Source organism: Ailuropoda melanoleuca, chromosome 11 (genome assembly GCF_002007445.2).
Source record: "Ailuropoda melanoleuca isolate Jingjing chromosome 11, ASM200744v2, whole genome shotgun sequence".
Classification (NCBI taxonomy): domain Eukaryota; kingdom Metazoa; phylum Chordata; class Mammalia; order Carnivora; family Ursidae; genus Ailuropoda; species Ailuropoda melanoleuca.
Genome location: NC_048228.1, coordinates 22,083,386 through 22,094,365, shown reverse-complemented (window position 1 = coordinate 22,094,365; position 10,980 = coordinate 22,083,386). Strand labels below are relative to the sequence as shown.

The 10,980-nt window shown below is 40.8% G+C and overlaps 1 protein-coding gene across 1 annotated transcript in view; it reads left to right on the top strand.

Moving 5' to 3' along the window:
* Positions 1–234: 234 nt before the first annotated feature.
* Positions 235–10,980, top strand: part of LOC117804381 (pro-epidermal growth factor-like) — a 17,531-nt gene continuing 6,785 nt past the window's right edge. Inside the window, exons 1-4 of the mRNA XM_034671380.1 lie at positions 235–352; positions 1,712–1,856; positions 6,767–6,934; positions 10,058–10,175. Of these exons, the coding sequence (XP_034527271.1) occupies positions 253–352; positions 1,712–1,856; positions 6,767–6,934; positions 10,058–10,175 (531 nt within the window). The 5' untranslated portion in view covers positions 235–252. The remainder of the gene's footprint in view (positions 353–1,711; positions 1,857–6,766; positions 6,935–10,057; positions 10,176–10,980) is intronic.

Sequence of the window (10,980 nt, the reverse complement as noted above, 5' to 3'; positions counted from 1 at the left end):
TTCAGGAGTTTAGAACGCCTGAATGGGAGGCAGTTGAGGGGCCCACTGCATCCTTGTGTCCAACGTTCATGATAGAGTTTTTTAATAAAAAAATAAAGACTCTGAGAGCGTGCAGCGTGGCAGAGGTTGAAGCTGCTCCCCTTCCAGAATGTTGGCTTTTCCCATGATATAACCCTTCCTCCTCCTCCGCACCTCACTTTTCTCTTCCCTACTCCTTTGTTTCTGGCAGATATTAATGAGTGCCAATTGGGCATGCACACCTGTGGGGAAAATGCCACCTGTACAAATACGGAGGGGAACTACACCTGCATGTGTGCCGGCAGCCTGTCTGAACCTGGACAGATATGCGCTGGTAGGTTGGCGGGTGGTCTAGGTTCAAGGAAGGGACTTAATTCTGGAAAATTCTAGACCCCGATGTATTTGCTCTAGAGAGTCTAGGAATCATTCGATTCAATGGGCTGGTGAGTTTACGTTCCTGATCAGGTGGTTGCTAAGCTTGGGGATGCGAAGTAGTCCAAGTTTTCTTAATTTAATAGCATCTGGAAGAAATTCTTTTTTTATTACTCACAATTCAATAAAGGTGGGAATACAGGTGGTTCTCTTTAACTATGCGACTAATGTCTTAAGTTATAATGTTGATTTCTGGGGCTGCTGGAAAAACGTTTCCGGTCAAGGCAGGTCAGGAAGGATGCCTGGACCCTTAGCATTTTGAATCACTTTTAAAGCTTTTAAAATATTACCTTAAAAAATTAGTATTTCTTGATCTGAATTAGAACTTCAGCTCTTTTTTCTTTTCTTTTTTTTTGATGTTAACGGTCGCCTTCTGTTTCCTTGAGGCTCTCCCCAAATGGCAGTATCTTCTCACCACCTGCACCCCAGAAGGGGAGCTGGATTCACCCCGACCCTGGAAACCAGGATCGGGAGCTCTTACGCCACCACTCCCAGCAATTTACCTGTCTCAGCTCTGCAAGCAGGAAACAAGGGAAATTTCTGCACTTACTTGGGTCTCTTTTTTTTAACACATTATTTTTCTCAGATAGTTTGCTCTTCTTATAGGTATTGAAAGACTGCTAATATTTATACAGTCAGCTACACACCTAATGTTTTCCTTTTAATAAGCAGAGAACCATTCAATAAAAGGGACGTCACCGCTTTAACATTCCCTCTGTTATGGTAACATTTCTTTTCTGTCAGATTTGCTAGTCTTGTCTTTGAGGGCTCCCCTCATATTTACACCATTTTTAGAAGAAAGCGTTGTGTGGGAGAAATTTTTGAGGCTTCCAGGATATGGAGGGTAAGGGGCTGTGTGTTGGTGGGTAGTTTATAAACCATGAAGAGATACTTTTGTTCAGCGAGACCCTCTTAAAGCTAGCTGTCATTTCACATCATTGGTGTGTGCTTGTGGATGACAGGTGGCTTTCATAATGAGACCAGTGACTCGGGATTCATGCGGTAATTTAGAATCTACCATTCTCTTACTTGCCTCCAATACGCTTTATGTCAGAAAATACTGGACCTAAAGAAAGAAGGGCTGGCTTCATGGTGAATGACGTGAAGTCTGGTTAGGCAAGTGAAATCTAGAGTTGCTTCTGAGTTCTTGTCACTAAAAGACACTAGATCACAAATTGTTCACAGAGACTAGTTCCGGATATTGATCCCTGAAAGAACTAATCACTTCAGAAAGTAAAAGTAATGTCTTTGATTTTTGTAGACTCCACTCCATCTTCTCATCTCATGGAGGATGGCCGCCATTCTGTGAGAACTAGTGACCACGAATGCCCCTCATCCTATGAGGGCTACTGCCTCTATAACGGTGTGTGTATGTACATCGAAGCAGTTGACAGATACGCATGCAAGTAAGTCAAGCTTTTGTGACGGCTCAGAGATATGAGATTGCAGTCCATAACTTTTAGCTAATTCATAACATTTGTATCAAGGAGATTTTTCTGTAATTAGGTTTTTGCTAGGGAAAAACACACAAACACACGCATACAGATTTTATGCGTGTGTGTATGTGTGTGTGTGTACGTACGTACTGCACCCTCCCTGCCTATCGTCCCCCAAGCCCCGAGCTGCCAATGGTAAATACACGTTTAAAGAATTGGTGATTTCCCCTTTTTCTTGATGTTACTACTGGTACAGTCTGGGGCTTAAACCTCTCGTTCTGGCTGAAAACTTAGGTTTGTGAAAGAATTCCTTAAAACTCTGATTTATTTTCTGCTACATATGTGGAGCACATCCACGATACGTTTCTGACTTTACAAAAGTGTTATATATACACACTGGACTTCTGACCTTCAGTTTTCTACACTGGAAAAACAATGATTTTTCTGCAGTTTCTAATAGCTGGTGTTTACACTTCTGTTGCTCAGTAACAATTGCTGGAAGCAGCCCTTGCTTCTGTTTGTTCCTTTTTTGTCCCATGACGGTTTCACAGTGGGCACAGTGAACTGAAAAGTAGGTTTGAGGGTGAGCTGAGATGGTAGGTCCTCCCACCGTACTTACTCAGAAAACATTTCCCTTGCAGCAATACCTAGTTCTGCATCAAATTTTACTTTTAATGGATTTCGTATTTTCAAGTCAATCAGAGGGAACTGATAGGTCCTGAAAAATAAATAGGTCCCCTGGGGCTAGACTCCTGACTCATTGGTAATTTCCTCTGTGCCTGAGGAAGAAATGATAAGATATTCTGATCCTCATGAATAGATGCTATAAGCTTAAAGGCTTTTATTATTTTATGAATAATAATCAGCAGAAACATAGTCTAAATTGTTGGAAGAACAAGTTATATTCTGTGACAAAGTGAATGGCCTTGCATTATAAATCATGTCAGCCAGACAAAAGTAATGAAAAATGCTCGTGAATATTAGTGAAAATGACTCAATTCCTATAGAATTCTACCTTCACGTTCATATTTGCATGCTGTAATTTTCTAACCTAAGATAAATCCAATCTTCACTATAGTTATCCTTGATTTTGATAATAAAAATCAATTTTTTCCCTTGTTCATGGTTTCTTATTATCCACAATAAGGAAATGATGAAGATAAATGTGCTACTTTATTAGATCATGGTTTCTTTTTCTCTAGGATACTTTAACTTTAGATTATAAGAGACATTACAATAATGTGAAGGGTACTTCACAATTACGAATTGCATTTAGCACATTGTTTTCATTTGACCTGATAGCATCCATTCATTAAATGATTTATGAACTCTTTAGTACACTGCTTTTCTTTCTGTCATTAAGTCCTGATGAAAATATCTTATTCCCTGATAATGTTTTAAACATGAGTTGCTACAAAATGACAATTATACTAGAGATAACACTCACATTTAAGGACCTTTAATCAAAAGCAATATTTAAAATATCACCAGAGGTCCCATTAATCTAGATCATAACTTTGTTTTTGAATTCTACATTTCATAAAAATGTGGCTTAATCAGACGTTCAACCCTTTCCTCCTTTTGCCTCGATGACCTCACCTTGTATTTTTAAAATTCTATAATAACACATCTCTACGAGTGCTCACCACTCTAACTTTTATTAGAAACACTTCATCGGTATCATTCTGCAGTGTTCTTAATACCGTGAGAAGGTTTATAAAGGGCTGCTCTTCTTGCTCGAGGGCAATGGAAGGTCTGCTCAGATATAGAGATTCCCCTGGCTGCCTGGGGTGCAGAGGGTGTGAGAACTGAAGTCTCCACACCCCATGTCTTCCTCAAAGGTTCCCTGGCCTGGAGATTCTCAGAAGACCAAGCTTCCTGAGCTAAGAGGAGGTCCTCATTCATTCTGGTTTGGCTTTGAACCAACCCACATGCTTCTGGCCAGGTCTTCTTGAGACCAAGCTGCCCCAACACCAGTGCTGTGAAATGTTTCATGAAAAAAGAGTTGTGTGGTCAAATCAGTCTGAGAAATGCTACATACTCTAGCCCTCGGTTCTTGATCATAGTACAGCACAATGTGAAAAGTCTTGTTGACCTTTCTTTAGTCCAGAATTTCTTGAAATTATTTGACCAAATAAACTCAGATTTGAATAATTTATCTGAATAAAAAACCCCAGAAATCTTTTGCTTGTTTAACAGAACTAATTAATAACCCGAAGAACTAGTAGTGGGGGGCCCATCCATGTGAGATGCTGCTCCCCAGGACTCTTGCCCATGTGATTAGCATATTCCTTGAGACCTTAAAGTCTCTGAGATTAACATCCAACAGCTTGAAAGTGGCTGCTAGGCATTGTTTGTAAATGACTATAACCAAAGATAGCTAGCATCAAAACAGTATCGAGGAAAGCCTGGAGTAAATTGATGGTCCTTTATACTTCCTACACCCAGATCCTGTCACCTCCTTCATGATCCGTTCTAGAAGAATAGCTTTTTGGAGCTGCATAGAGTTGAAAATACTTTTTGGAAGTAGCTCTATGTAGCAGAAAGAACACGGGCTTTGAAATCAGAAAACCATTTGGATCAAACCTGCCATTCACTGGCTAAAAGCAAAAAGACAAAAAATAACAAGTATTGGCAAGGATGTGGAGAAAAAGGCGCCCTCATACACTGTTGGTGGAAATATAAATTTGTGCAGCCACTGTGGAAAACTGTATGGAATTTCCTCAAAAAATTAAAAATAGAAATACCATATGATCCAATAATTCTATTGGGTATTTACCCAAAGAAAAGGAAAACATTAATTTAAAAAGATATTTGTGCCCCTATGTTTATTGCAGAATTATTTACAATAGCCTAGGTATAGAAGCAACTGAAGTGTCCATTGATACATGAATGGATTAGGAAGGTGTGTTGTGTGTGTGTGTGTGTGTGTGTGTGTGTGTGATGGAATATTATGCAGCCACAAAAAAGGATGAGATGTGCCATTTGAGACGACATGGATGGACCTAGAAAGTATTATGCTAAGTGAAATAAGTCAGACTGAGAAAGACAAATACCATATAATTTCACTTCTATTGGAATCTAAAAAAAAATGAATAAACAAACCAAGGCAGAATCAGACCTGTAAATACAGAGAACAAATTGATGGGTGGCAGAGGGGCGGGGGATGGGGGACTAGGTAAAATGGGTAAAGGGAAAGGAGATAATGGCTTCCAGTTATGGAATGAGTAAGTCATGGACATAAAAGGCACAGCATAAGGGGTATAGTCATTGATATTGTAACAGTGATATGTGGGGACAGATGGCAGCTACACTTGTGGTGAGCAAAGCATAATGTATAAACTTGTCAAATTGTTATGTTGTACTCCTGAAACTGAACGTAATATTGTGTGTCAGCTATATCCAACCAACCAACCAACCAACCAACCAACCAAATCCCTGCCATTCACCAGCTGTATGACCTGGTACAGATTACTTAACTCCTTTGAGCCTCACTTTTCTCATCTATAAAATGGGAATCTTCTATTGAAAGTAAAATGAGTAAAAGTGCCTAGCATAGTGTCAGATACATTAGGGTGCTTAACAGATGCTAGTTTCATTCTTTTTTTTTCTCTCTCTCTTTCTTTAAAGATTTTATTTATTTATTTGACAGAGAGAGACAGGCAGCGAGAGAGGGAACACAAGCAGGGGGAGTGGGAGAGGAGGAAGCAGGCTCCCGGCAGAGCAGGGAGCCTGATGTGGGCATCGATCTCAGGACCCTGGGATCATGCCCTGAGCTGAAGGCAGATGCTTAACAACTGAGCCACCCAGGCGCCCCCATTCTTCCTCTCTCTTAAAGTGACTTTCCAATGCTCTCATGACCAACTCAAGGTAGAAGTGGGATTAGGATCTAGGTCTTCTGCAGCTTCATCTCATGCCTTTTTCGTGCTCTCTCTTCCCACCATGAGGACCAGTATCAATTCCCTGGGCATTCATTCCTTCAGGTCCTTTTGGAATGAGGTGCAGATAGATAGTTGACCCGGTGTTGAGCGGGGAGGAAATTCCTAACAAGTGAGCAGCTCAAAATGCTTAATAGGTTCTTTTTGAAGTTTATGCTCCTGAGAAGAGTAATAGAACACGGTTGTACCCCAGATTGCATAATCTCTGGAAGTAGACGTTCCCAGTAGATGGCAGCATTGTTTCATTTACTTTAACTACAAATTCACAGGTGGTGGTGGTGGCTGGTAATGCTAGTTACAGTTTCACTAATGAAACACCATGAAAGCCCCTTTTCTTCCATGTAGTTTTTTCTCCCTTGAAGAAAGTACGCAAAGCTCATGTGCCGCCACCGAGACCTTTTCTCTTGGGTCAGTGGTGAGTTTTTTTAAAAAGAAAGAAAACGTTTCCTTGGCTGGCTAGGCTGTACTTCCTGTTCAGAGACTGCACACATTCTTTTCTAAGCCTGGTCTCAAGTGAGGGACTCTGCCTTCAAATTCTTCCTTCCTTTGACCTATACTCTCTGCAATCCGGCCAAACATTTGTTCACAAATTCTCTTGGCTCTCAGGGCAGAGTTGCTTTGTGTTGGTCTTAAAGTTAGCTCCTCAGGATTTTAGCCCAACAGAAGCTGATCTTTAATCAATGTTCTGCAATGCCTTATAGAGGTGGTATGCAAATAATCCCTCATCAATCCCAGGGCAAACAGACCAAAGGGGGAAGTCCATGCTGCATTAACTTGTAAATCAGAGTGCTTTCAGCTGACCCCTGATGGATTTTCCATATGCTTCTAAAGAGCTGAGTCTGGAAACGCAGAGGTTGAAAGACAGCAGGATATAGAATCTGAAAATACATAAGCGTTCTTAGCTGGGGCTTAGTGCTGACCTCTGTTTGTGTGTTGTTACAGCTGTGTCTTTGGCTACGTTGGGGAGCGATGTCAGCACCGAGACTTGACGTGGGAACTGCGCCACGCTGGCCAGGGGAGGCAGCGGCAAATCACCGTGGTGGCTGTCTGCGTGGTGGGGCTCGTCCTGCTGCTGCTGCTGCTGGGGCTGTGGGGCGCCCACTGCTACAGGTGACCTTGTCTTTCCATTGGCACTTTCAGCCTCTCTCTAGCACCTCCCAAGGGAACGCCTGCCTTCTCCAGATGAACTTTTTCTACACACTTGCTACATTTGTTTAAAAGGGGGAATAACAGTAAAAGAAAAAAAGAAATGGCTGAGGATTTCACTGCTCTAAAGCATCCGTGGTTTTACTTTTCCTTGTTCCGTTCCAGTCTTTGTCGGTGTATCTACATCGTTAATGGGGTTGTTGTTGAGCATAATGCATTTTTATATTCCACTTTTTTTTTCTCTTACGCATCACCTGCTCGCCCCGTAGGCTGCATAATTAATTTTGCGCGGCTGCCTTCCACTCAGTCAATTTCCTGCAAAGTATTAACTTCTGTTCAAGAGAATCAGTATTTTCCCTCACTTGGAAGGTCCTTGGGGTTTGTGTTTTCAGTAATTTCAAAGTAAAAGTTAAAAACTGTGGAGCAAAAATATTTATACACTTAATTAAAAAAATACTACATTAAGGTGAAGGGATCGTTTTCCGTTTTCTTGAAAAGGACTTCATCTTCCACGATCATCAATGTTGAAAAGCGTTTTATGTACTGTTACAGTTTGTGCTGTACAAAATAATTGAGTCATAACACTTTTGGGCAGAAGCAAACTTTGTAGAATTACCTAATTCAATTTGATAATTTTAATCCTGAAGAACCTATGACCCACTTAACTATGGCCCCAGTTCTCTGGGAATGTAGGGACTACTTATGCCATCATCTGCTGATGAAAATCCAGCCACATTTACCAGGCAACCCAACTGCTCAGGTGGCAAGTGTCATGTATGACGGAGAATTTCAGCATTTCATCCAAGATGTGCTTGTCTGAGATCCTGCTGTATCTTAGCGTTGTTGTTAAGAGCACGAGCTCTAGAATCAGACTACGCACGTACAAGTCTCAGTCATGCTTAAGTAACATCAGGCATGTTATCTAACCCTTGTATTCATTAATTTCCTTTGCTATAAAATGGGAATAAAGAATAGTACTTACTTCAAGAGTTATTGTAAAATTAATTGAGTTAATTGAAGAGCGTAGTGTAGAACTGGCATACAGGACTTAATAAACGCTGTGTTATCACGATGATTTTTTATGAGCTGTAATCTTCCCCCCAAGAGTAACATGTTATGAACCCTTTTACATCTTGAGAGACAAGGTTTCTCAAGCACAAACTTGACATTTTTTAATTCAGAGGTCCAACAGTAACCATTTCACTTTTTAGCCTGGTATTGGATTTGTAGGAAGAATATTAAATACTCACGATTTCTCCCATTGGACAGAATGCCAAAAGAAAAGTAGATGCTCGGGAAATAGTGTAGAAACTATGGAAGCAGGAAGCTCAAGTTCCTGTGTGCCATAATTATTATTTTTCCTTATTCTGTGGGTTATGACATAGTAAATAAGTTTTATATTCTGTTGATGTTCTTCAGAGGTCTGGATTGAAAGCTCATGTCAGATTGCTGACTTTTTGGACTTAGAATTCAAAGACCAGCTCAGCGGGTTAGTGTAGACTTTACATACAAATAAGAACATTTTTAGCTTCTGGCTGCCGTATATCTAAAATCAAAGTTGATAAGAGCTATTTCTTCAAAAAGAAAACTCATCAGAACTCTTTCTAGCTTATCCCCCTGCAAATTTTCAGCTATGTGTTTGACTGCATTCGAGTACTTCGATATATTGATTCTGAGAAGATCAAATTAAAACTGCTAGTTTAAATATTGCCATGTCACTAAAGTATACCAATAAATACAGCTCTAGCCTTCAGTTTTTAAGTTAGGTGTTTTGGATGATTTTCTTCAAAGAGTTAGAATCGGTTACTTCCTCCTTTTGCATCAATCCTTGCCTGTCTTGGCTAGATTGAGCATTTGACGCTCTCTGTCTTACGTACCTTTTGAGACTGGGGAATGAAGTAGGTTTAAAATGTTGCCACATTATTACTTCATGACGCTTGATTTATTGGAAGGACCCATTTGTAAGAAAATCCACAGGAAGTATTCTGTCACAAACTGTAACTTTGTTATTTTGCCACTTGGAACTCTTTCTTTTAGCCACTTGATTCAATATTTTCCCTGATGCCTTTGATTAAAAACAATAACAACCCATACCGTCTCTCAGTACCATCCATTGCAAAGAATCACAGTTGCTAGAATGGTTTTCAGAGCAGCGCTTACCTTCCTTACTTACCCTTGGTCAGGTGTCCAGGCAGGCCCATTTGACAGCGGGTCACACTCCAGAGGGACTCAGCTGCCACCTGTCCAAGACAGCAGCGCTGTTTTGGAATCTTGAGGCTGCCTAGTGATCTTCACTGCCATGTTTCCTTCATTGCCTTCCCAAATGGTTTTTCTTTTTTTTTTTTTTAAGATTTTATTTATTTATTTGACAGAGAGAGACAGCCAGCGAGAGAGGGAACACAAGCAGGGGGAGTGGGAGAGGAAGAAGCAGGCTCCCAGCGGAGGAGCCCGATGTGGGGCTCGATCCCAGAATGCTGGGATCACGCCCTGAGCCGAAGGCAGATGCTTAACGACTGCACCACCCAGGCGCCCCCCTTAAATGGTTTTTCAATACATGATGTACCCAACTCTCTCCCTCTAGAGGCTACTGCTCTGGGGATGGGGATCCCAGCTTAATATTAGATCTCCCTCCCTTTATCCCCCTTCCTCTCAGTGCATGACACCATGCCTTCTATAGACTTTGTGCTTCCTATTTGTCAAACAAATAAATATTTATAAGCTAGATTTGGAGGCAAGAGACCTATTCTATTTCCTAGCTGGGCAACTATGAGATAGTATTTTCTTGGGTCCTCCTCTCTGTGTGTTCTTGCATCTGATGCCTTTGAGCAGGAGAGGGCACCAAACTAGTGGGAGGAGACCAGGTATTTCACAGAACCTTGGAAAAAGTGAAATATCTGGAAAGTTCTACAGAAAAGAATGCCTTATAAAACCCAAAGTTAAGCTCCTAGTTTTCTTAATATTTCTTCTCTCTCAGACATTTTAAGTACCTACATTTCAGTGGTAAAAGCAGTTGTCCCTGACCATCATTGAGTGGGCTACTGGTTGTGTTTTGGTTTGAAATTGTCTCACATTTTGGCTTTATTGCAGGACTAAGAAGCTGCCATCGAAAACTTTAAAGAATCCTTACGAAGAGTCGAGCAGAGAAGTTAGCAGTAGCAGGCCTACAGACAGCGAGGCCAGGACGGCCTCTTGTCCCCAGCCTTGGGTAATGTGACCAAAGTAGAAGCAAGAAATTGGCTTCATATGGATCCCGGCTCATTTTTTCTCATTTTTTTTTCTGTCCTGTAGCTGCTTCTTATAACTTACATTTTGATGGGTTATGTGAAAAGCCTTTCCCAATTTTTAGGTAGTCTCTTTCAAATGGATGTCTTAAAAGCCCGAGATTATGCTCTACTTTTCTTTCTTTTTTTCCCCTTGTGATTTCTCCTGTAGCTGTTTGTTTATTAATTTATTTTATTGAAATATAATTGATGCTCTAACTTTCTTAAGATCTCTTTTCTTCACATATATTTTAAATCCCTAAATTTCAGCAGCAAAATAGTTGCCAGATGTAGCAAATAAAAATACAAGCTGCCTAATTAAATTCATACTTATAGTGAATGTTGAAATTTAAATTCAAATTTAACTGGGTGTCTTATATTTTGCCTGGCAAACCTGTACATTTTCCAAAAAGCGCAGTGATTGGGGAAGTTCAAAATGCTTCATAAATTACCCACTTCAGTAACTGATCTTGAAACCACATAGGGTGAGCTTGGGCTAGGCTAAGCTCCTTTGAAACTGTTGGAATTTCCATTTCCAGACACCTGGCAGGGACAACTTGAGTGGTTAAGTGTGTACTGCTGGTATTATGTGTGGCATGTATTGCAGAAGAGGCTGGAATATATGGCAGATCCACGGGGGGTTGAAACCTGTGGGCAAATAGGGAAAAGGTTATTAGGAAGATGTTTTGGAGGTGCAGAGGCAGCATTTGTCTCCTTCCCCACCCCCCACCCCCACTTCCCCACCGCCCT